The sequence below is a fragment of the Dermacentor albipictus genome, chromosome 1 (assembly GCF_038994185.2).
Source record: "Dermacentor albipictus isolate Rhodes 1998 colony chromosome 1, USDA_Dalb.pri_finalv2, whole genome shotgun sequence".
Taxonomy (NCBI): Eukaryota; Metazoa; Arthropoda; class Arachnida; order Ixodida; family Ixodidae; genus Dermacentor; species Dermacentor albipictus.
This window is the reverse complement of record NC_091821.1, coordinates 45,872,921-45,899,243: the sequence shown is the minus strand read 5'-3', so window position 1 is coordinate 45,899,243 and position 26,323 is coordinate 45,872,921. Positions and strand designations below refer to the sequence as shown.

Below are 26,323 nucleotides of genomic sequence, written 5' to 3'. Positions count from 1 at the left end.
AGATCACACAACCACGAAGTGAACTGAATTGGTTATACACTGGTAATTACTGTCCTTCATTTTGCTTGAATTTAGCTTCGCCATCGAGACAGCTTGCCCCGTCCACCGCTCGTCCTGGACTTTAATTACAATAAGCCGATTTCCCCACTCATAGAAATAAAACAAAAAGGCACACACATATGGATGATTCTATCTCTTTTTATTCACGGCGCACTCTTCTCAAGTCAAGCAGGAGGGCATATTTCGTAATGAAGACATCATGGTTTGCACATTTCGGTGATTTTATCTAGTTCCGCCATTTTTTGCTCCTGAAAATAAGGATAAACATTTAAAAAGAAATGCGACGCATCTACTACATATAACACAACATGAACATGGGGGTAACGACAAGAATGTGTACGCGCTAACTTTGACCATGAACTGGTACGCTTACTCCAAATCTACGCTACGTATCCACGCTACGTATCTACGCTACGCAGCAGACCGCAGTTACATGCGAGTGTAGTATAATTTTAGCTGCATAACCGTAACTGCAACTGTAATGCCCAGCGTTTGCTTAATACACGACATGGCTTGAGTACGCGCTCGCGCTCATATGCTCCAGTATGGCCGCGCTTCATGGTGCGGACTGGCTTTACAAATGGATAGTAGCCACATCCAACCTGCGCATTTTGAACAAGGCGTCTAACCAGGAGCGGTCAGGCGTGAGCGCGCGCTGGCAAGCCTGCGTGTGGTGTGACCTTCAGTTTCGCATAATTCGAGGTTAGTTGATTGCACAAAACTCTTCGAAATTACGAGACTACACGGCTACGACACCGATAAGCAGGATGGCTAATCTTAATTCCTACGCGGGCGGCCATGGCCAAGCGTAGGACTGGCCATGGCCAAATTCGAAAGCAGATATTCGCTTACTTCAGCCTGTTTGTAAAGAGTAGCAGTGGAAAGAAGCACACTGATACAAACAGCTTTTTTGAGTGATGTCAGGTGTAGGTCAATAGTAGGCGCGTATCGAAATCTGCTAAATTACGAAATAAACGTCCAGAAAAGTGGAGCAGTGATCTGTTGAAAAGAGAGCGTTTGAGAGAAAGTTGACTTCGGGCTCCGCTTGCGAGTTTCACGCTCCGCGCACGACTGCAAAACTTGGCTGAGCTGGTCACAGCATCGTGTGCTATCGGCGGACTGTGTTTTTTCACCAAGCCCGAGGGGCTTGGTGAAGTTCAGGGCCCCTTTAGCTTTCACGGTTACTATCGAATCAGATTTCATGATTTGCAATATAGTTAGTCAATACGTAAATCAGTACTACTGCATACATTGAACTGCTACATTGAAAAAGGCTAAATTCGCGGACGTGTTGGCGTTAGACTGTAATAAATGTGTGAAGCTTCAAGTGAACTTAAAGTAAGCCTTTCACAGTTAAAAGGAATCACACTGTATTGACATCTCCACCCTTAGAGCTACTCTTGCGTTCTATATACTATTCGTTCAATTATGTTGGCCCTATGTACTTGTATTTATTTCCGTGCAGGAAGTTCACATTTTTCGTGACTGTCACGAGCTGCCCACAAGCGTGTTTTGCTATGGGTATGATTTTTCACTTGAATACTATTTTAATCGCTCTAAAGTGTGCATGCGTAAAAAAATGTAGTGTGCCTGCACAGATGATTACAATACAATTGAATTCGGGCGTTTTACGAGCCAAAACCACGATTCGATTATGAGGCACGCTGTAGTGAAGGACTCCGGATTAAATTTAACCACCACGGGACCTTTAACGTGCCCCTAATGCACGGGACACGTACGGTGTTTTTGCATTTCGCCCCCATCGAAATGCGGTCGCCACAGCGGGATTTGATCCCGCGACCTCGTGCATGGCGCAACCCCATGGCCGCTATGCCACGGGGCCAGGTGTAGGTGATTATCACACATCACACACTCGTCACACGTAATGTGCACTAGTGAATATTTGTCAATTTGCCCGACAGCTCTTCTCATTGGATGTTGCCCAATACGCTCAACATGAAGCGATTGTTTCTTTGATTTGTTTTCGACTGAAACGTCAGCCCCCTGCAGAACATCAAAGCCGCGCCTAAGACATCGTTCATATAAATATCGTAAATATATTCAAACCGGCGTCAGCTAGCTTACAACCATAGGACAATGTCTTTTCTTTTTTTCAGCTGCCAAACGTATAGACAGCATGACAATGAATTTGTGTTATTTGGATCTTGAACATTTTCTGTCAACAATAAAATTCTGTTTTATTTAAATTGGCACAAAATGTAACTAAGAGATACATGTCAGTAGAACAGCTTAATAACTAAAGCAGTAATCGTGCATATTTCATTGAATGTATCAGTCTGCCATGCATCGCTTACCGATAGGTACTTCGATAGGATGTCCTCCTGTATGGTGTAAAAAAATATTTTAGTTACGACGTTAAGATACCTTTTTCACTAATTAACACTTTTTAAGCATGTTAAACAAATTCATACTAGAAGCAAGACCGTGCTGTCGCGCAAAGCTGAGCCAAATATTATTCACTTGCGAGCAGTAGGGCACGTAACATATACCTGTATACTTTTTCTTCGTACTTCAAGTTGCCGCAATCGTTTCAGTCCCGATGGCAAAATGAAATAACGTTACGACTGTTGTCCGTATATCCGATGACATCAAGAGATACCATTATTTTGAACGAAAGCAAGAAAACCTTCAGCGATATATCATTAATACTACTTAATCGGCTCAATAAAAATTGAGAGATCCCCCCCTGCATAGGAACGCACAATAAAATAATTCAGTTTTATGCTTCCGGTTTTCAGGAACTGTATGCTCACATTATGCCTCCCAATCCAGAGTGCAAGATCCCGTTATTGCTGAAGTTTTGTTGACCGGCTCGCCTAAATTCCCATTGCGTGCTCTCCATTGATGCACGTGTGGACCTATTCTAAAGTCCAATAATAACGGAACCTAGTTAGGAGGTTTTCTGAGAACGGATCTGCAGAACATTTCTGTCTGCGAATTCACTGCCACCATCTGAGATTATATGCACGCAGTTTGAAGTGTTGTCGTTGGTTCCTGTATACCGCATGTCACAAGTCGTTTGCAGCACTGCCGAAGGTACGAGGCGCACACAAGCAATATCCTGCTTGTTCCGCGCGTAACAAGGAAGCTCCAGGCGTAACAGTCTGAACAGTGGCAGGATTAGAGAGTTTTGTTTTAGAGAGCAGCTCTTCAGCCCCCGTTCCTGCGTTGAGCGTAGACGTGCCTTACTTCGTAACCGAGCGAACGCGGAGATGGAAGAAGAGCGCGCGAGGAGGAAAGCGGAGGAGGAGCGGAGACGGCCTGCGCATGCGCTGTGTTGCCGGCGGCCACGGCAACTTCGGCCGCGTGTGTGATCTCATCTGCGCTTCCGAGGGCGAGGGAGGGGGCAGGGTGACGTGAGGTGGTGAGGATAGTTGTTTCGTGTGCGATAGGTGTTCCGCAGCGTCAGCGCAGCTGCTGAGGTCAGTCCACGGTACCAGCGCGTGCGGCGGGGATCACTGCTCCTGCAAGGAGCGATGGCGCGCGGTAAGGCTCGATGCGACGTTCCCCTGGGTGCTGTCGCCGCTGACGCTGGTGACGTAACTTCCCCGCGACGAAGGGCCGCTCTCGTCGTTGGTGGAGCAAAAGCGTGCGAAGAAAAGCGTAGTGCCGCGCAATACGCGCTGTGCGGCGACGATGGCTACGATATGACGCCAGCATAGCGCGCGTCGTCTCTATGGGAACAAAGCACTTCGTGAGCTGCACGGCCGCTGCTGTGAATCGCGCCCACGCGTCACCCACGCGCTGCCTCTCGCGATCTCCCGATAGCGAGGCGGTAGATTGACGAGGTAGATTGTCTGTGTCACCCACGCTACTCACAGCGTTCTCTTTCAAATATAAACCGTGCACCTATACAATCCTAATACAAAATATTGACACCCGAAATTCAAACACGTATAGAGCTGCGCTCAAATTTCCCGTAAAGGAGTATCGTAATCGCAGGTGAATTTTTTGCTTGGTACATGATATGTTGCAGCGATAGGCGACATGCGAGGTCTTTTGCGCAGGCACGGCGTGTAACACGAATTCAACAGTCGCTGAGCAGACGACGCAGCGCGAGTGAACGCATCTCGAGGGGCACTCCGCCTTGGCTAAGGAGCCTTGGAATTTCCAAAGTGCTGCAAATGACTTGTGAGATGGAGTACAGGCTTGTCCCTTTTAGACGCGCAGCACGGATGCTCCGCTTGAGTAGCCGGGGGCTCTAAATGAATGAGAAATTGTGACACCGCTGGGAATTCACTGCAACGGCTCTGCATCGGCTCTGCATCGAACGTCTTCAGACGCCAAGCTCCAGGCCGAAACCTTTATATGGCATCGGGCAGAGTCAGTGATGGAGCCCCTTAAGCGTCATCGATAACGGGGCGGTATACTTTAAACCGACATAATCGCGTGGTTGGATCATCTCTTGTAGACGCACCCAGCAAGACCTAATTTGTAACTAGCACAGAATAGCACGTCAGTGCCGTCCAGTCATGCAAGAAAAAGAAAGGAAAAAGGAATACTTGCTTTTATTACTTCAGATAAATTAAGGTTGTTTAGTTTTGATCACCTGAGTAAGACTGCGTTTTAAAGTCACATGTCCGACGAGACGCTGCTCCCTCCACTCACTGAGCTATCTGTTCAGAATCTCATGGTATCCGGTTTTGTACTGTTAAATTTCAAGGTCTTTTATCTCCAATACGTGGCCGAAGCTTCTTTTCACACAGATTTCACTCGTGAAGGGCCGCTATAAGCATGTTGCACGTACCGGATCTACCATGATGCACAGCGCTCGGATCATGCAGGCGCCATTCAGGCAGTTGAGTTCAGTTCTTGTCTTCAAAAGCGCTATCTTGAGCTGCATGAACATCGAAACACTCATAACTCTATACTATTGTACACTGAAGTCAAGAAATCGACAGATGTATTTGAATTTGAGGGTGCAGTTGTACTTTATTGATACTCTCAGCAGACGCATTGTTCTGTTCTTGTTTCGTAGATCTGTTTCTCATTCCCTTCTATGACGTATTAGAGCCCTGAAGGTATTGAAATAAATCAACAAACAAACAATTAAATAAACAAATTCCGAAAATGATAACCATGATACTTTTACAGTGAGCGCGCCCAGTTTTCTTACTTTTTTCAAGGCATGTCTCTCATGTCTTATTTCTCGTTCTTTTTCTTATTGTTCGCCATTGTCAGGAGGGATTTATTTTCAAGAACCTTTATGAAATCAACTTAACTCAGTGATGGGTTTAGGATAACTGATTTGAAACGTATTGTCTATAGACTGCAGGCTTCCATTTTGATCTTACGTGCTGCGTATATCAGATATCGCACATTTCTCGTTCGTTCATTTTAGCCCCGAAAATAGTTGTGGTTATTCATTTCACCCATCACGTACCCTGAGAGAGGCCTTCTTTTCAATGCACTCGGCCAGTGCAGGCAGTTGTTCCACCCTGTAATCTGAATAAAAAATAATGAAGGAAAATATGACAACGCGTAAACGTACTTCGCCCTTCGCACACTTATTAAAGGGACCTGTACGAGTGGACATTCTTGCAGTTTTACCGACAACAAACCTGCAAGAGCAAAATTAGCGCTGATTATTGTGTTAATATATATGCAATCACACAGTAAAGGTGGCAAAATACACAAATTCGTATATTGAAATGTCGGAGGCAACCGACGCCATTCGCTGAGCGCATGCTGTATACATGGCACCACAACTACGCATCGCGGCCAAGCACAGAGGCTTCATCAAGCCGCCTAGCATATCGGCGCGCCTTGCTAGCCAAAGCTCTTCTACATGCACCGATCGAGTGAGGAGATTAGTGAGGAAGACTGCATACGGCAGTGCTACTGTGTGCAAGAGAGACCTGAATAACATTGTGACTGAAGGGAGTTGACATCTAGCAAATATGACAAGTCCCTTCAGTCACAGTTCTGTGAAGACAGCCGTTAGCTTATCATTGTTATAGTTATGAAGTTTTTTTTTTCCTCTTGAAGGAGGGAAAAATACTTGGAGCTGGTTTCTAGATATGAAGCATATGTTCTTCGAAGCTGTGGCCACAAGCAATCTTTTTCCGATGTCATTTTGCAGTGTGGTATGTTGCTGTTCAAATGCTCGGTCTTTTCCATTATCGTTCCTATACCAGCCGTCATCTACGCGTGTAGTGACAAATGCTGCGAGAATCGCCTCCATATACACGCTTTGGTGAGCACAGTGGTGATAATGGCGTAACGCAGTAACGCTAGGCTAATGGGCTTCCACATGCCGCTACAAAAGTATGCATTTCAAAGCTACACTTGCTTTGCAATCAACTGCAACCGCTCTTTATAGCAAATGAGTTTGCCCGTCTACAGCCCCAAAGTTTTGTACAGCGCCTCCAATTCGTCCCAAATGTGTTCGCGCTCCCTCTTGGTTAAACACTCAGCTGCCAGATTGAAAGCATTTCGCGTGAGACGCTTTTTCTAATGTTGGGATACTCTGGCGGATTCATAATTATACCATAAGCGGCGTTCCACGCCGACTTGTGGACTCATTTTACGGAATTTATTTCTTTGGTGTGATAGATCCAGAGTTAATTTTAGCGCACTCTGTAGAGGAGAAGGGGGAAAAGGAAGGAAGGAAAGGTAGGGAGGTCAACCAGACGCCCGTACGGTTTCCTACCCTACAAAGGGGAAGGGCTTTAAGGGAAGAAAAGAAAGGAGAGGGACGGAAGGAGGTACTATCAGTGTGAATACGTGCGGATGTCCATAACTTTGCGCCTATAATTGGTCACGGAGGCCCGTCGCTTTCATGAAACGTAGCAGTGCCCGGGTCGCTTTGTAAGCCTGGGACGCGTGGGGCCATGGTCTGTTTAACACCGTCCTAAGAATGTCGCGTTTGTTGTCATAGCAATTACAAAAACACAACGCGTGCTCGAGCGTCTCTTCACAGCTGCACGAGTCACATATTCGTGTGTGGGACATTCCAATAAGGAATGAGTAGACTTTTGTAAAAGCAGCCCTAACTAGTAATGGTACAGTAAAGTTGCATCCCGGCGGGAGAAGTTCGATGAAATCTGGAGCTTCATATAGGATCCAGCCAGTGGAGACGCCAGTTGGAAAAAGTCGGGGGTGTTCCACAACGTTTCAGTCTTGGTTTCACCAAGTAATCGAAGACCTCTCGCAGCATCTGTCCTTGATTAGGGTATAGGAAGTGTCAGAGCTTCTTGATGGAATAGCCGGGCGGCATTATCAGCAAGGTCATTTCCAATGATGCCACAGTGCGCCGGAAGCCATTGGAAGATGATGTCATGTCGGTTCATAAGGGCTTGATGGAGAACCTCTTTGTTCTCAAGCACCAGCTCTCCATGGGTCTTGAGCCGTAAGGCTGACTGCAGATTCAGAAGGGCTGCCTTGGAGTCACAAAAAACGACCCACTTTCGAAGTTTGGCTTGTGCGATGTAATTAACAGTGGCACGTATAGCGGCAAGTTCTGTTGCCATAGAGGTCGTTATAAGGAACACTTTGAGCGTAATTGTGACTTGTAAGGCCGGGATCATAACAGCGCCTGTGGAGCTGCTGGCTTAAACAGCTCCATCGGTGTAAATGTGCGTCCTTTGTTCATACGCCTCATTCAGTAATGACAGTGTGAACTGACGTAGAGCCACTGTTGAATGATGGGTCTTCTTCGTAATTCCCGGAATCGTGAGGCGTACTTGTGGATGTCGTATACGAACTACATGAGTAACTGTGGTCTTGCTGCTGGTGTAAAGCCCGACGGAAGGTAGCCTTCATGTGTCGCAACAAGTTTGGAAAATGTGGTTTGAGGTCTTTGTACTGGCAAAGCAGCAATATAGTAACTGGGTACGCGACGCAGATGTCGAATGTGTGCTCTAAGGTTGTCAATTGTTATGTATGTTGGAACTAAGTAGTCTCTGGAAATCATGATTGTGGTGTGAGTCGAGGCACATCGTGGTATACCAAGACATGTCCGTAGAGCCTGGCCTTGCAAACTTTCGAGGTTACGAATGTTTGTTTTACATGTGTCTACCAAAACCGGCAGGCTGTAACGTAAAACGCCCAGAAACAGTGTTCTGTACAGCTGCAGCATGGACCGTACCGACGAGCCCCAGGTTTTTTCGCACAGGGACCTCATAATATTTACAATCTAAGTTAGTCTCCGCTTTAGGGAGATGCAGTGGGGGCTCCATGAAAGGTCCTTGTCAATAATCACACCTAAAAAGCGGAGAGCCTTCTGGTATCTAATAGCCTGGCCATTGAGAGAAACAAGGTACGTTGGCACGAGTTTGCGCGTAAATGCGATTAACGCGCATTTTTCGATGGACACACTAAGGCCTTGTTTGCGGAGACACGAACACGTTAGGGTGGCTGCCCGCTGAATTCTTGCGCGCACTTGAAGACGAGTCATCGCAGGAGACCAAAGACAAATATCATAAGTGTACATTGATAGGTGAATTGTCTTGGGTAATATTTCAGCAAGGCCAACCATACCCAGGTTAAAGAGAATAAAGCTTAATACCCCGCCCCGGTGGGACGCCACCGTGTGTAAAATAGTTGGCAGTCAAGCCATCTTCGGTCAGCACAAAGAAGAACCTGCTTCGGCAACTGATTCCAACAGACTCCAATGACTCGAGGATCGCTTTATGTGTAACATTGTCGGACGCCCCTTTCACATCAAGAAAGAGCGCCACTGATATGCGGTTGAGGCATTTTTGTTGTTGCATGAATGTTGCGAGGTTATTAACATTGTCTATTGACGACTTACCAAACCGAAAACCTGTCATGGAGTCAGGGTACACATTGTGGCGTTCAAGATACCATTCCAAGCGTGTAAGAATAATCTTTTCCATTACTTTCTCTATGCAGCTTGCCAGGGCAAAAGGGCTGTGTAGCGTCAGTCAGTTCAAGAGGTTTTTTTTCCTTCTTTGAGTAGCGGTACGAGCCTACTAATCTTCCATTGCTGAGGAACAATGTCTTCATGCCATGAGCGGTTGCAGTAATTTAACAGCTCTTGTTTGGCCCCTTCTCCAAGATGGGCAAGAGCTGCGTAGGTGATGCCGTCGGGCCTTGGTGAAGATGAACGTCGAAAAGCAGCCAAGGAGGCGCCCAGTTCTTCCGTACTAAACAGAATTTCCACTTTTGGGACGCGTGACACAAGGACTACACTCATGTCTTCGGCGTTGGGGGTGACAAACACGCGAGCGATCCGCGCACAAAAATCATTCGCCACCTGAAGTTGCGTCTGGCAGTGATATAGTGCTAAGGCCATGAAAGGCTATCGCTGTTGCAGAGATGAGCGCAGGCCACAAACAGTCCTCCATGTGTATGAAAGTTGCTTGCGAATGTCCAGTGATTCACAAAAGGACTTACAGCGTTGTTTCTGCAATTTGTCCAAACGGCACCGGATTTGCATCTGTTTTCCCCGTGCCATTCTCAGGTTATAAACTGCCTTCGTGTGCCTGTATCTCCTTTCAGCTCGTCATCGAAGTGCAGTTAGACTCTCCAGTTCTACGTCAAATTGGGAATGGTTCGCTGTCACCGTAGGACTGCCATCATTCATGACACAAAGGTCCTGATCCGAGGTGAACGACACCATATCCCTGCCTCTGGAATTGATTGCCGAGCTACCCCAAAGTAAGTGATGGGCGTTGAAATCTCCTGTAATAATCCAAGGACCACTGGTCTGCAACAATATGTCTCGAAGTTTGTCGCGTTCAAATTGATCTGACTGGGATATGTAGACACTAATGAGGGTGAATGACACTTGCTTCTTTCTTACACGTACGCAGACGTATTGATTGTTATCATGTGGTAGTACTGCATGGTGGACATACGTAAAATCCGCGCAGATGTACACGACATCTTTGCTGCGCTCTTCACTCGTCGAAAAAAATAAATTGTTCGTACCCTGACACCTTGATGGAAGTAAGTACGTTGGGTTCGCAAATATCGGTTATGGGAATCGGATTTGTGAAACTAAATGATGGAAGGATGAGATGTGGGACTTGAATCCTCTGGCGTTCTATTGTAAAATCGAAGCTTGTCAGACCTCAGTGCGGAATGACTGCATTGAATGAGCCATGGCCTCTACTGAAGGTTTGCAAATACTGGACTTAGAGCATCCAGTATCTGAAGTGCACTCTGAGCTGATGGCGTTTTTAGCTTGCTGAGGAGCACGCGTATGGCATTCATATGTGATCGAAGCATTACGACCACTTGTTTGTCCTCTTCCGGTAGTCTATCAGCGGGAAGTTCAGAATTCAAAACTGCCAATGTGTGCAGTGAAGTTGCAGGTGACTGTGCCTTTGACAACCGTAACCAAGCTGCACCAGCCGCAGCCTGGGTTCTTTCAGCATTCTGGTTCCTGTCAGCCGCGGCGACCGGTCTGGGCGGTGAGGGACGTGGAGTAGCAGTGCATGTGAAGGACGCGGTAGAGGCACCGATTTTCTTTAACGAATATCGGCGACGATATCGCCGCTTTTTCATGGTTTTGGCAACCTCCAGATGAGACGAATGGTCTCTCGTCATTTTTTTTTAGGACAGCCAACTCATTTGTAATGTTTGAGCAATCATTTGACGAAGCTCCTTGGGACCCATGATAATTCGAACATTTAAGAACAGTTGCTTTGCAATCATCAGCGAAGTGGGTTTCAACGCCGCGAGAGCACACTTCTGTATTCTTGCATACACTTCTCACGTGACCCAGCTTCATGCAGTTGAGGCGCTGTAGTGGCTTCGGTACGAAAGGTCGTACAGTATGCCGGAAATGGCCAACCTTTACATATGAAGCTAGAGAGTCTGCTTTGAATAGCATCTTCAGACAACGTCAGTTGCCCAGGTAGGTAAGACTCACGATGACAGCAGCTTTACTGACTGGTTTTACAAGAACTTCTAAGTCGGAGCTGGGAATGGTGGTATTTGCGTCATAGATGACACCGGTGATAACGTCAGAGCCCAGCGGGATGTGGCAACAAACCTTCATTCCGACCACGTCGGGGACGCTGCGCAGGGTATTCAGCGCGACCGCATGCATGACATCAATCACCACTACGTTCTTCCGTGTATTCATTCTGACGTCAGTAATTTCATTTGGCACCCATCCATCCAGCACCACCGATACACGTTGCTGTTGAAACGTTTCATGTTCCCGTAGGGCACGGCAGGAACGAAAAGGATGGTGTTGGTCACAGGCCTTCGTTGTGGTCTTTCATTCATTGTGCTTGTGGAAGAAAAGGACCTGGTGTTACGTCTCTTCGCCTTGCGGCTCACAACAACTTCGACATTATCATCGGAGGGCTCCTCGCTTCGCAGTGAGGAGATACGGGCATCCTCGCTGTCGGAATCGCTGTGAGGGCCAGTCCGCTTACTTGACGCGACCACCACTGACGTCACCGAATCTGGCAGACGTCCAAAGTGGTCCACGTCCATCGCCGACGGACAAAGAAGCGACGCCTCAAATGTACACGTATAATTTCACAAAAAAAGCAAGAGATAAACAACGTTTTGCCAAGCAGACACTTCGTCGTCGTCCACCTCGCACTCTCACTGTATACACGAAATGACTGTATACACTGACTCTGAAAACACTTTTTATTACTTGGCGCACTTGTAGTGGGACAGTTTTCGTTTAAAACTGATGGCGTTTTTCACTGGTCGATCTGGAGCAGCCGCCTGAATCCTCGAGCGAGCGCTCGGCTTTCACCAATCCGAGTCTGCCAGTGGAGCGCACGAACGCTCCGTGGGAGATCACACAGGAAGTCTGCGTGCACGTGACACAAACCGGTTCCGCAAACTATGCCCAACACAATGTTGTGCGTACCGACCGGGTACCGATTTCGCTTGAAGACGGAAGTGACGCCATGTGACGCGTTCTATTTCCGCCCGAATCCGCGTCTCGGCGGCGGAGCAAGTGAGAGCGATCCGGCGCGGAGCGAGTTGATCCGAAACGACCAGTGGAACGCGCGAACCCGCTCCAGATCGACCAGTGAAATTCGGATTCGTTGCCGCGGAGCAAAAAATCCTGCTCCGAATCGACCAGTGAAAAACGCCATGAGTTGAAAAGCTAGAGAATAATAGATACTTGGATGGGTTGGCCCACGGCTACATAAGGGGGCGCAAAACGTGCTACGATATGACACGGAAAAAGTGGACCTGTCGATTTCCTTTATGTACAGTCATGGCTTCCTTTAGTTCTATGTAGCTGATAATCTCAGCTGAAAAAGCGCGAATGTGAACTACAGCCAGTATAGTCATCAGTAAAACCATAGTTGGTTCATTGTCAAAGAATTTAAACAGTGCCAAGCCACAAGCAACTAGAAACCAACACGCACTTGTTGCGCTTGTTGCTTTTTCTTTTTATATTTATTGTTGTTTAGAACTGCTTAACTTCTTTGAAGGTGTACCCCGTACGACCAAACCGTAATTGGAGTGTGCTATTGCTGAGCGAAGATAGGTACCATAACCAAATAATTGTGAGAGCAATATACACGCAGGAGGCTCTATCACGTATGTATAATGCGCCGACGTCAAGAGATATTTCAGCGTGCTAAAGCACAAAAATAAAGTAGTTTGAAGTGCCAAATTTAAACACGAACAAGATACTGTAGCTGCGACTGTGATTTCCTTTTAGTGTTCCGTTAACTTGATGCAAATATTCTCGAGGCTTGTGCGGAGACAAGCACATGTTACAAACAGATTAGCTTAAGAGGCGAAGCGCAGGCCCCTCGTGTCGAACTGATTTAATGCAAGCGCTGCAGACTCGTCACCTCACCGCACAGATCCGGATATCCAGCCGACGCCACGAAAATAGCGCACGTCAGGAAGACGGCCAGCGCCTTCATTTTCACGTTGTAGCCTTGAGTGTGAGGGCACACTAGAGCTAACTACACTGTTGCCCTGGGGCAATTGAAACCCTTACACGTGGTGTAACGCGCCCTTGGCGTTTTCTGCACGTGTCCCTACGTATCGCAATGGTGGCATTTTTTTCTCTTTTTTTTTGCTTCTTCAGGACGACGCTTTCTAGCTAGCGCGATTGTGTCGTGCTGAGTCTCTACAGAGAATAGGATGCCTCAGCGATCCGAGTAGTGCTTGTTCACCCACGATAGCGTTCTGTTAACTCATACACTGGTGAAAGGAAGTCTTCAAGTAGGGGTGCTTCTTATGTCACCCTTTTGAAGTGCTCTACATGGGATGACGGCGTAGAATCGCCGAAAAAGCCCATTTCAGTGTTTTCACTGTGTCCATTATAGATATTTGTCGCAGCGTCACTCGCTATACTTTCCATTGTTCAGCATATTGACACGTGTACTTGTTTATCTTTCACCGGTGACCGATTTTCACCGGATAACAAATGTTAAAGACTGATCGCTCGGTACAGGACTCGCCTGCATGTATCGGAAGTTTCTCGAATGTTATCAACGCTCGGATGAAGTTGAGAGTATGACGGAAGCCCGTCTGGTCGGGATGATACATACTTAAAAGGAAGAGGTCTGGACACCGACCAAAAATGGTTTAAAAGAGTTATTTACGTTTCGGCTCCCCCACGGGAGCCTTGTTCACAATGAAAGAAGCGGCAGAGCTGGCGCCCCTTTTTATGTGCGTCTCAAAACATGATTAAGGCACCTGGCATACATGGGCGGCAGATTGCCTTCGTTGCGATTAAGAGTGTGCGCCGTGGTTTGGATGATTAGGGACTCAAGATAAAGACGCGAAGAATGATTTCGCTCCTTCGCAATCACACGAGATTTCTCCCAGTTAATCTTATGTGATGTGGCTGCGCAGTGTTCGGCCAAGGCATTTGATGCAACGTGTCGTTTCTGGACGTCATTCATGTGTTGCTTAAGTCTTGTTTTGAAGTTGCCGGTTTCACCGACGTACACATATCGACAGTCCGCACACGGAATGACATACACCACGCCTGGGAACTTGTCCTTTTCCAATGGGTCTTTCACATGCACGAGCTCGTGTCTAAGTTTCCGGGAGGGCACATGCGCAGCCTGCACGTCATATGACCGCAGGACGCGTGCAAGAGTTTCGCTTATGCCGGGGACGTACGGAATCGCAGCCCGTCTTTTGGGGGGTCCAGACTGGGTGGGTACTGTGCGAGCCAGCTGACGCCCTACCGATTCAATGACGTACTCAGGGTATCCACAAGCCATTAATTCGCTCCGCACAAGTGCATTGTCCGCCATGTGGTCTACCGCTGTTGTGCACACGTTTTTTGCCCGACGAAGAAGAGAGCCGACAACAGACCTCTTTTGCGAAGCAGGGTGCACCGATCTGTAGTTTAGGTAGCGGCCCGTGTGAGTGTGCTTCCTAAACACCTTGAATAACAGGTTCGGCCCATCTCGCTGCACAAGGGTGTCCAGGAACGGCAGTTGCCCTTCGGATTCCACTTCAACGGTGAACTTGATTGCTGCTTGTATATTGTTTAGGTGAGCCGTGAAAGGGTCAAGGTTTTTCCTTTGCAAAATGCTGAAACAGTCGTCGACATATCTGAGGAAGACTTTTGGTGCCGGTGTAAATGAGGACAGCGCTTGAGCTTCGATAGCCTCCATTGTTAGGTTGGCTACTGTGACCGAAATCGACGCACCCATTGCTGCTCCATGTACTTGCCGATAAAATTTCTTCTGGAACGTGAAATACGTATTTGATAGGCAAAATTTTAGTAGCCTACCTAAGTCATGCACATCGATGGGGGATCTGTCAGGCAACGTCGGGTCTTCGTCAAGGGCGGCGACGCAAACTTCTACGGCCATGTCTATTGGTACACTTGTAAACAGTGAGACCACGTCAAAAGAAACTAAGACTTCGTCGGGGTGAACGCTTGTCCCTTTAACCTTTTCAATGAAGTCGTACGTGTTGCGTATGTGCGTGGCACGTTTTCCAACGAGTGGCGAAATGATTCTGTGGAGAAAATTTGACAGCTTGTGGAGTGGCGAACGTGTGAAGTCCACAATGGGGCGCAGGGGAACATCGGGCTTGTGCACTTTCGGTAGGCCGTATATTGCTGGAGCAGAACCATTGTGGCAAATCAGTCTGTAGTACAACTGCTTGTGCTGTGGCGGCACCATACGGAAGACGTCGGCGAGCAGTTTCTGCAGATCCCTCTGAAGCTTGGGTGTCGGGTCTCTTGCGACGCTGGCGTACGTGTGAACGTCACTCAATAGCAAGCACATTTTTTCGATGTATTTGCTCCTGTCTAGAAGGACGGTAGCGTTCCCCTTGTCGGCGGGAAGTACGACTATATCCCGATTCTCCTGCAGCCTCTTGATGGCATCACGTTCTTGCTTGCACAAGGTGTCCACGGTGGGTTGGGCGTGCAACTTCGACAATACGCTTACAACGCGTGTGCGAGCCTCGTCACGGCGGGATTGGTCGACCAAGTTCACAGCGCGCTCAGCGGCGCAAATTACTTTCTTCGTGTCCGTTGCAGGTCCCATGTTGAAGTTCAGACCGAGACTTAGGACTGCCATTTCGTAGCCGTCAGGCTGGTATGTGGACAAGTTGTACACAGAGTTTTTGAGGGCACTTGGCGGACGTGCTGTGCGGCACTGCTGCAGCCTTTCGAACTTCCTGTCGTGGCATTGCTCATCTTTCCGAGCGCGAAGATTGGCTTGAAAATTTGCATGCAGTTGTATGCGCGCCATCTCTTCTGGGCAGTGATCCTCGAGACGCCGCCGAGAAAAGAAAGCATCATTCCTAAGTCTTCGTACTTGGTCCCTGCAGTCCATGATCCTCGCTTGCAACAGATGCCGTTCTGCCTTGGAAATCACGCTTAGTCCAAATCTCGTCGACACGGGTCTGTGAAGACGTAGCGAGCGCGGGATCAAACCATGGGACTTGCAGGCAAGGTTGAACGTCAGATGCCCGTTGAATGCCAGAATGCGCGTAGTCAGTGAGACGAACCGGCGAATTTCAGTGATCACTTGCTGGCCGTACGCCTGTCGCAAATGGATGAAGTTGAGAGTATGACGGAAGCCCGTCTGGTCGGGATGATACATACTTAAAAGGAAGAGGTCTGGACACCGACCAAAAATGGTTTAAAAGAGTTATTTACGTTTCGGCTCCCCCACGGGAGCCTTGTTCACAATGAAAGAAGCGGCAGAGCTGGCGCCCCTTTTTATGTGCGTCTCAAAACATGATTAAGGCACCTGGCATACATGGGCGGCAGATTGCCTTCGTTGCGATTAAGAGTGTGCGCCGTGGTTTGGATGATTAGGGACTCAAGATAAAGACGCGAAGAATGATTTCGCTCCTTCGCAATCACACGAGATTTCTCCCAGTTAATCTTATGTGATGTGGCTGCGCAGTGTTCGGCCAAGGCATTTGATGCAACGTGTCGTTTCTGGACGTCATTCATGTGTTGCTTAAGTCTTGTTTTGAAGTTGCCGGTTTCACCGACGTACACATATCGACAGTCCGCACACGGAATGACATACACCACGCCTGGGAACTTGTCCTTTTCCAATGGGTCTTTCACATGCACGAGCTCGTGTCTAAGTTTCCGGGAGGGCACATGCGCAGCCTGCACGTCATATGACCGCAGGACGCGTGCAAGAGTTTCGCTTATGCCGGGGACGTACGGAATCGCAGCCCGTCTTTTGGGGGGTCCAGACTGGGTGGGTACTGTGCGAGCCAGCTGACGCCCTACCGATTCAATGACGTACTCAGGGTATCCACAAGCCATTAATTCGCTCCGCACAAGTGCATTGTCCGCCATGTGGTCTACCGCTGTTGTGCACACGTTTTTTGCCCGACGAAGAAGAGAGCCGACAACAGACCTCTTTTGCGAAGCAGGGTGCACCGATCTGTAGTTTAGGTAGCGGCCCGTGTGAGTGTGCTTCCTAAACACCTTGAATAACAGGTTCGGCCCATCTCGCTGCACAAGGGTGTCCAGGAACGGCAGTTGCCCTTCGGATTCCACTTCAACGGTGAACTTGATTGCTGCTTGTATATTGTTTAGGTGAGCCGTGAAAGGGTCAAGGTTTTTCCTTTGCAAAATGCTGAAACAGTCGTCGACATATCTGAGGAAGACTTTTGGTGCCGGTGTAAATGAGGACAGCGCTTGAGCTTCGATAGCCTCCATTGTTAGGTTGGCTACTGTGACCGAAATCGACGCACCCATTGCTGCTCCATGTACTTGCCGAACAATGCCCAGCCACATCACATAAGATTAACTGGGAGAAATCTCGTGTGATTGCGAAGGAGCGAAATCATTCTTCGCGTCTTTATCTTGAGTCCCTAATCATCCAAACCACGGCGCACACTCTTAATCGCAACGAAGGCAATCTGCCGCCCATGTATGCCAGGTGCCTTAATCATGTTTTGAGACGCACATAAAAAGGGGCGCCAGCTCTGCCGCTTCTTTCATTGTGAACAAGGCTCCCGTGGGGGAGCCGAAACGTAAATAACTCTTTTAAACCATTTTTGGTCGGTGTCCAGACCTCTTCCTTTTAAGTATGTATCATCCCGACCAGACGGGCTTCCGTCATACTCTCAACTTCATCCATTTGCGACAGGCGTACGGCCAGCAAGTGATCACTGAAATTCGCCGGTTCGTCTCACTGACTACGCGCATTCTGGCATTCAACGGGCATCTGACGTTCAACCTTGCCTGCAAGTCCGATGGTTTGATCCCGCGCTCGCTACGTCTTCACAGACCCGTGTCGACGAGATTTGGACTAAGCGTGATTTCCAAGGCAGAACGGCATCTGTTGCAAGCGAGGATCATGGACTGCAGGGACCAAGTACGAAAACTTAGGAATGATGCTTTCTTTTCTCGGCGGCGTCTCGAGGATCACTGCCCAGAAGAGATGGCGCGCATACAACTGCATGCAAATTTTCAAGCCAATCTTCGCGCTCGGAAAGATGAGCAATGCCACGACAGGAAGTTCGAAAGGCTGCAGCAGTGCCGCACAGCACGTCCGCCAAGTGCCCTCAAAAACTCTGTGTACAACTTGTCCACATACCAGCCTGACGGCTACGAAATGGCAGTCCTAAGTCTCGGTCTGAACTTCAACACGGGACCTGCAACGGACACGAAGAAAGTAATTTGCGCCGCTGAGCGCGCTGTGAACTTGGTCGACCAATCCCGCCGTGACGAGGCTCGCACACGCGTTGTAAGCGTATTGTCGAAGTTGCACGCCCAACCCACCGTGGACACCTTGTGCAAGCAAGAACGTGATGCCATCAAGAGGCTGCAGGAGAATCGGGATATAGTCGTACTTCCCGCCGACAAGGGGAACGCTACCGTCCTTCTAGACAGGAGCAAATACATCGAAAAAATGTGCTTGCTATTGAGTGACGTTCACACGTACGCCAGCGTCGCAAGAGACCCGACACCCAAGCTTCAGAGGGATCTGCAGAAACTGCTCGCCGACGTCTTCCGTATGGTGCCGCCACAGCACAAGCAGTTGTACTACAGACTGATTTGCCACAATGGATCTGCTCCAGCAATATACGGCCTACCGAAAGTGCACAAGCCCGATGTTCCCCTGCGCCCCATTGTGGACTTCACACGTTCGCCACTCCACAAGCTGTCAAATTTTCTCCACAGAATCATTTCGCCACTCGTTGGAAAACGTGCCACGCACATACGCAACACGTACGACTTCATTGAAAAGGTTAAAGGGACAAGCGTTCACCCCGACGAAGTCTTAGTTTCTTTTGATGTGGTCTCACTGTTTACAAGTGTACCAATAGACATGGCCGTAGAAGTTTGCGTCGCCGCCCTTGACGAAGACCCGACGTTGCCTGACAGATCCCCCATCGATGTGCATGACTTAGGTAGGCTACTAAAATTTTGCCTATCAAATACGTATTTCACGTTCCAGAAGAAATTTTATCGGCAAGTACATGGAGCAGCAATGGGTGCGTCGATTTCGGTCACAGTAGCCAACCTAACAATGGAGGCTATCGAAGCTCAAGCGCTGTCCTCATTTACACCGGCACCAAAAGTCTTCCTCAGATATGTCGACGACTGTTTCAGCATTTTGCAAAGGAAAAACCTTGACCCTTTCACGGCTCACCTAAACAATATACAAGCAGCAATCAAGTTCACCGTTGAAGTGGAATCCGAAGGGCAACTGCCGTTCCTGGACACCCTTGTGCAGCGAGATGGGCCGAACCTGTTATTCAAGGTGTTTAGGAAGCACACTCACACGGGCCGCTACCTAAACTACAGATCGGTGCACCCTGCTTCGCAAAAGAGGTCTGTTGTCGGCTCTCTTCTTCGTCGGGCAAAAAACGTGTGCACAACAGCGGTAGACCACATGGCGGACAATGCACTTGTGCGGAGCGAATTAATGGCTTGTGGATACCCTGAGTACGTCATTGAATCGGTAGGGCGTCAGCTGGCTCGCACAGTACCCACCCAGTCTGGACCCCCCAAAAGACGGGCTGCGATTCCGTACGTCCCCGGCATAAGCGAAACTCTTGCACGCGTCCTGCGGTCATATGACGTGCAGGCTGCGCATGTGCCCTCCCGGAAACTTAGACACGAGCTCGTGCATGTGAAAGACCCATTGGAAAAGGACAAGTTCCCAGGCGTGGTGTATGTCATTCCGTGTGCGGACTGTCGATATGTGTACGTCGGTGAAACCGGCAACTTCAAAACAAGACTTAAGCAACACATGAATGACGTCCAGAAACGACACGTTGCATCAAATGCCTTGGCCGAACACTGCGCAGCCACATCACATAAGATTAACTGGGAGAAATCTCGTGTGATTGCGAAGGAGCGAAATCATTCTTCGCGTCTTTATCTTGAGTCCCTAATCATCCAAACCACGGCGCACACTCTTAATCGCAACGAAGGCAATCTGCCGCCCATGTATGCCAGGTGCCTTAATCATGTTTTGAGACGCACATAAAAAGGGGCGCCAGCTCTGCCGCTTCTTTCATTGTGAACAAGGCTCCCGTGGGGGAGCCGAAACGTAAATAACTCTTTTAAACCATTTTTGGTCGGTGTCCAGACCTCTTCCTTTTATCAACGCTCCTACCAGTTGTGAACGAGAACAAAGCCAACCGAGGGGCCCGATTGTTATTAATCATACTGTCAGAAACCAACAAACAGTGTAACCAAGGACAACATAGGGGAAACTGCATGTAAGTTAATTAGGGAATTATAAAGACAAATGTAACTGACAGTCGATGAAAGAACAACTGGCCGTAGGTGGGATCAAAGCCTATGCATTCGCATTACGTGGGCGATGCTTTTATCAATTGAGCTACCATGGCGCCGTTTCCCATCCACTTTCTGAGGTATCTTTGTTTACCTTCTGGGACTAAATCTGGGAACGTTAGCCAGCGCCACCACTCACAAACCTTGGCGGCGGATGTGGAACATCCTTTCTGCCGCAGGCGCCACGAGTACGTGACCTTTTTGGTTGAAGGCAACTGGTGAGTAAACCCATACATGCTACGTGAAAGCATCAATTGTGCTGGACTCGATACCCTCATTATGTAATGAACTAGAAGTAAGGGAAGCGAGGGACCCGATCTTTATTATTACAAACCGTATTTCTGAAGTCGCATTAATTTATCTGTAGTGATCGATCTGAAAATTTCGTAGCTTCGGCTATATGCGACACACTGCGGTATCGTCCCACATTGCTATGGCACTCGCTTGCCAAGGTCGCCCAGGAGCATGGCGGGATGACGACGACTGTATGGCGCCAACGCAGTGAAGACAGAAGGAAGAAGAAGGAATGACGTCGATGGAACGACAAAGGCGGTGTGGTGTGACGATGATAACATGAGGACGACGGCATGATGACGACAATATGAGGACACTGTGATGACGATGAGTTTATGACCATAATGGCATGACGACGACGGTATGATGAAAAACGGATGACGAAGCTGCATAATCAGGATTGAACAATAGCATGATTAAGATCATAGCGTTTCTCACTATAACACCTAGAGGGTAATCTGGCGCCACCGTCTATGGAAGTTTCTTAAGGGGGCACCGTGCCGTCATGGGAATGACGGTATATGTGTCTGCGAGGCTCGTGTTGGCTGGTGTTGTAAGAGGCTTCGTCTAAAACGTGGATATGGCTACGCGAATAACGCATTCTCAAAGTAAAATCTTCATAAAATGTTTCCATTCACGCATATTACATTTTTACTCACCCACAATGCATGACCAAGCGAAGAAAAGCAAGAACAGGCGACCAACTGTTTCAAAGCGAGCGCGAACCTTGTCGTCTGTCCTAAAACTTTAGCGGCCCGCTGGTACTTCTTATGTAACATGTAGTCGTACACACAATAACAAGTTCTCATAGTTAAACAAAACATGTTTTCGCGTAATAATAAAGCTAAAACAGCTTTTCACGTGCTGTTATAGTAGAAAATGAATCACTGTGACAGACGGAACGGTACTTTCCAAGCGCGTCTTCAAGGCGTCCTGTCTCTACGAGAACGATGCCAATCCGAATCCACAATATACCGGCATTCCCATGCATACCACAGCGCAGCAGCGCCAGATTGCCCTCTAGGTAATGTAGTGAGAAACTCTATGATTAAGATGGAATGATGTCGATAGATCGACGAAGGTGGTAGGACGGCGACGGGCATTACTACGACTGGATTACGTTACTGAAGTTATTATAATGGTAAGACGACAGCGGAATGACGACGGCATGACGGCAATGGCATGATGACGATGTTGTGACGATTACAAATTAAATTATGGGGTTTAACGTGCCAAATCCGCTTTCTGATTGCGAGGCACGCGTAGTAGAGGACCCCGGAAATTTCGACCACGTTGGGTTCTTTAACGTGCACGTAAATCTAAGTACCAGGAGTGTTTTCGCATTTCGCCCCCATCGAAATGCGGCCGCCGCGGCTGCGATTCGATCCCGCGACCTCGTGCTCAGCAGCCCAACACCATAGCCACTGAGCAACCACGGCGGGTGTTATGACGATGACTGCATGACGAAAATTGGATGTCGACGTTCTAACGATGACGATGGAACGACCACGACGACATCAGGACGATGGTATGACAACGAATGCATGACGACGGCTGTGTGAGGAAGACGCAATGATGACGATGGCATGACAACGGCATGAAAACAATTGGATCACTACAACTGCGTGACGACAATGGAGCAACGATGACTGCATCAAGAAGCCTGTGTGACAATGATCACGGCATGACGACGACAGCATGACGAGAGTCGGATGACAAAGCTGGACTGACGATAATTGAACGACCATGATCGCATCACGCCCACTGACACGTATCTAGTGGCCCAAGTTATTGAACTATTTGGGCTATTGGGCCAGCGCAGAAGGCGTGACGACGATGGCATAAGGAGAGTCTGATCGCGAAGCTAGAATGACTATGATAGAACGGGCACTACGGCATCACAACCACACCTAGCGACCCACGCTTGTAGACAACTTGGGTGACTGTGTCAGCGTAAGAGGACGGACGGACGGACGGACGGACGGACGGACGGACGGACGGACGGACGGACGGACGGACGGACGGACGGACGGACGGACGGGCGGGCGGGCGGACGGACGGACGGGCGGATGGATGGATGGATGGATGGATGGATGGACGGATGGATGGATGGATGGATGGATGGATGGATGGATGGATGGATGGATGGATGGATGGATGGATGGATGGATGGATGGATGGATGGATGGATGGATGGATGGATGGATGGATGGATGGATGGATGGATATCACAGTCTGCGAAAGCGCTACGCAGTTATGCACAGTGACAACGTCCTACTAATACATCCAGTGCCACAAAGTGCATTGTGGCAATTTCTCACACAATTTGGTATCTCTTAAGTAACGTGGCTTCATCTTCATGGCGGTTCGCGCTGGAGTCCCTGTTGACCAATATCCTAGAACTTCACTTTACGTGGTCTTCATCAATGGTTAAATGCAGTAAACAATTACCTAAACCAATGAGGAATGGAGCTTTTTCACACCAACTCACTAGTTCTGCCGCTCGGACAAAAAAAAAGCAGGACTGATTGATTTCTAAACCCAACTAGGTTAGCGCAGAAACTGCGGCCACTGAATGCCATAGATAAAGTGAAAGTAATCAAGATAAAGTTTGGAAGCATATGACATTGAAATGTGTATCACCACGTGGTCGACGATAAGCGTAGTATAACTATAACTACTGGTACTACTATAACTACTAGTACGGATGGTCCCAGTGTTGCTTGTTAGGAAAGTCCTACTGCATTCTCAACTATACGCTTTCTCTGGTGGTGCAACAACGTAAGTCCTCCATTGAATATTATGCAGCCCATTAAGCCATATTTTCTGACGGAGGCGTGCAGGGTTGCCATACACGTCAATGAACATATGAAGCCTCAATCAGTATCCGGTGATACAGAGAATAAGGCATCACAATAGAATGGATCGTAACTGTGCTAACTCTGAACAAGCCTTCACATTGCCTCGGTTAAGGGGGCATGAAATTCGATTGCCCGGCATACGTATGTGCATCTGACCGAGTGTTAATGGCGAACGTTGCCTTGAATATATTCTGATATGGTTTTGAAGTCAGCGCGAACGGCTGACAGCAAACTGCAGCTTCTCGTGGCATCGTCATCAATATGACACGTTGAGTGGCTCCTCGAGTTCTCTGTAACATTTTGCCGCATACACTGGTATTGTCGATGTCATAGATCGGGATACTTGAGAGGAGCACGGTGATATAGACTGTCATTCCTCGCTTCCTTGTTGGATTGGTCACCTGCTCGCGTGGGAAGAGACACGTGGTATGATCCGGCGTCTAAATTTTACACCAACTGCCACACCCAACAAATTTCCAACAAGTTCCGCCAGAATGCAGTGTTAATCCGATTCCGGTCGAACAACCAACTCGCGTAGGTTACATACGAGCCTGCGCCAGTGGTTGGGGGCTCCTTGACCTGTCCGATCACCACGGCTGAGGCGTTCGCATCTATGCTGCGTCACTCACCGTGGCGGCGTAAAAATCGGCTACAGTTTGTTTCTGACGCGAAATAGTAACTAAATGAATAAAGGTAAGTTGAAAGTGCGCCTGCTCTGCAACGCAGCGCTCAGTACTAAAACACCGGCGAGATGGCGAGCCGCGATGCAAGGGCGTTTCGTCTCGCAGACTGCACGCACCAACCGCCTCAGCGAAGCTGCTCGCCTGGCTTACACGTTTTCTCTTCGCTGCCAAGGCATCGAGAAAACAAGTTGGATTTATTAAAGAACGACTTAATTGTACAAATGTTATTCGTGCTGGCAAAAGTAATGTGCCACCGGTTCGCAAGCACCTTCGGATGCGGCGGCAGGGGGCCTACGCACGCCCTCTGGCTGAATCGGTGGCAGTCATCGGAGCTGTCAGTGGACAGGGTGCCATTGGGAAGTGTTTGTCGCGCGTGGTGACATGTTTTTATTTAATATGTTCGTGTAAAACGAAGGAGCGCCGTGCACAGATTTTTGTTATGTACTTTCCGAGGAGCATAGGGAAGTCTTCCGAGCGTACATAAAGGGACGAGTATCGTTACCGCTAGCCCATACCACGTGCTTCCTGACTGGCTCCTCGCTCTTCTGTGCATGACAGCAGTAGTCGAAACATACCGTCGTGACAGGGCATCGGTGTCGGGTGCAGCGGTGTCCACTGAAGCAAACAGATGGCATCGTGGCAGCCTTATCATTTCGTTTGTTTCCCCCGTGCGGAAATCAACGAAATTTAATTCCGATTTAGTTGTTTCTGATATTTTGACCTCCTGGGGTTCTTAAACGTGCACCTAATCTACGTACACGAGTGTTTTTTCCATTTCGCCCCCATCGAAAGGCGGTCACGCGGCCAGAATCAAATGCGCGACCTCGAGTTCAGCAGAGCAACGCCTTAGCCAGTAAGCTACCGTGGTGAGGCCCCGACAACAGTGGGTCAACTTCGTCCGCAACAGCAATCGGAATGAATGGACTCCCAGGAAAAGCAGCCGAATTTTCTCGCTTCATTTTGTGGGGGCCAAGCGCACGTTTGCAGGTAAATCTTTCATCACTGCTTGCAGCGCTGTCAATTTCCGACCCGCTGCTCTGCAGGGGCTACTCTGAAAAGGGTTCACTATATCCACTATGCAGGGTTTCCCACCTAACTTTAGCCAGAGTTTCAAAAATGCATTTGCCACGCAGCGGGACACAACAAAGGCATTGTAGCTTACCGACGCTTGGAGACTCAAACTTTCTTTTTTCAATGCCACGCGACTGGCCACTCGAGGCACTTTGCGTTCATTTGCTGGCTTCTTCCAAGCTCGGGAAAACACTTATGTAGCACGTATTGAGCAACAAAAGCCGTATCGGTAGTTTTTCATGTCGCTGTACAATTTTGTCATTGACACTTTTCATCTAATTATGATATTTGAGAAGTTGAATAAATAAATAAATCTAATTATCTAATTAGTCGCTATGAAAAAGTAGTTTGAGCATCTCCAAGCGACGGCAAACAACAATACCTTGGTTCTGTCCAGTTACGTGGCATTTGCATATTTTAAGCTCTGGCTACAGTTAACCGGGACATCCTGCATATGGCAGTGGTCGCGACTTTCCGAAAGACGTCGGCCGCATTTAAATATGACGACCACCTTGATTCTGACGGCGACGACGTAGTGTATTCGCGACTAACAGACGAATTCTATGCGCGCTTCTGGACGACGTCACTGCTTTGTGAGCCCATGCGTTCATGCGTCAGGTCCCTTGCGACGGCCTCAGGGCAACGCTCGGATACACCTTCGGTTTTTGGCGCTAGTTTTGAAGTGGTGTCAGAAATGCTTACAAATAATGTTGTTACCCTTCATTATTTGTCACCTCGGAGGTTTCACAGGTTCATTCTGTGATCATTCAGAAATAGGCTCCCGGAAGCATAAAAATCAAGCACAAGAATTTGGCATTTAGTGGCCCTTCAAAGAAAACGTGCTCTTTCACGTGCTGTTCAAGCAGCTTCATCGGCGAGGTCATTGCCGGACGTACTACAATGACCCTGTAGCGACTTGAACACGATCTTGTTGTTCTTTCGTAGTGGTGGTGCGTATCTCGTACACCAGGCCCGGGTTGTTTGCTGCACCCACGACAAATAGCTGACAAAAGCCACTGTCGCCAGAATATTACCAACTGATAACCCGAGTCGTAGTTTAATACAATAAGCTCTGAACCCGTCTATGCCGTGATGTGAAAAATTATTTCTTTGATGTTGATTTATCGTTCGTTCATTCATGGTGTAACCAACCATTGCGC

The 26,323-nt window shown here is 48.3% G+C and overlaps 3 protein-coding genes and 1 long non-coding RNA gene across 8 annotated transcripts in view; 2 read left to right on the top strand and 2 right to left on the bottom strand.

Annotated features, from left to right (window-relative positions):
• LOC135906038 (uncharacterized) overlaps positions 1 to 11,537 on the top strand; it is a 90,723-nt gene extending 79,186 nt beyond the window's left edge. For all 4 annotated transcript variants that reach the window (XR_010565608.1, XR_010565606.1, XR_010565605.1 and 1 more), the window contains 2 exons: positions 9,547 to 9,705; positions 11,225 to 11,537. This is a non-coding gene — a long non-coding RNA (uncharacterized lncRNA). The remainder of the gene's footprint in view (positions 1 to 9,546; positions 9,706 to 11,224) is intronic.
• Positions 209 to 12,964, bottom strand: LOC135906031 (antimicrobial peptide microplusin-like). Of its 2 annotated transcripts, XM_070541326.1 has the most exons (5): positions 12,842 to 12,964; positions 5,465 to 5,526; positions 4,829 to 4,918; positions 2,376 to 2,402; positions 209 to 308 (listed from the first exon to the last, which is right to left on the bottom strand). In XM_070541326.1, the coding sequence occupies exons 1-5, from the start codon at positions 12,909 to 12,911 to the stop codon at positions 258 to 260; spliced, it is 300 nt and encodes a 99-aa protein (XP_070397427.1). In that variant the 5' UTR covers positions 12,912 to 12,964; the 3' UTR covers positions 209 to 257. The 2 variants fall into 2 exon arrangements, with proteins under 2 accessions (XP_070397427.1, XP_065293250.1); XM_065437178.1 differs by lacking the exon at positions 209 to 308 and having other exon boundaries at positions 2,273 to 2,402.
• A 1,053-nt stretch (positions 12,965 to 14,017) lies between these two features.
• Positions 14,018 to 17,158, bottom strand: LOC135919915 (uncharacterized). Its single transcript, XM_070532918.1, has 3 exons — positions 16,724 to 17,158; positions 14,323 to 16,013; positions 14,018 to 14,066 (listed from the first exon to the last, which is right to left on the bottom strand). The coding sequence occupies exons 1-3, from the start codon at positions 17,156 to 17,158 to the stop codon at positions 14,018 to 14,020; spliced, it is 2,175 nt and encodes a 724-aa protein (XP_070389019.1).
• Positions 17,159 to 17,531: 373 nt separating this feature from the next.
• LOC135906731 (uncharacterized) lies at positions 17,532 to 26,170 on the top strand. Its single transcript, XM_065438318.1, has 2 exons — positions 17,532 to 18,591; positions 26,109 to 26,170. The coding sequence occupies exons 1-2, from the start codon at positions 17,532 to 17,534 to the stop codon at positions 26,168 to 26,170; spliced, it is 1,122 nt and encodes a 373-aa protein (XP_065294390.1).
• Positions 26,171 to 26,323: the final 153 nt, after the last annotated feature.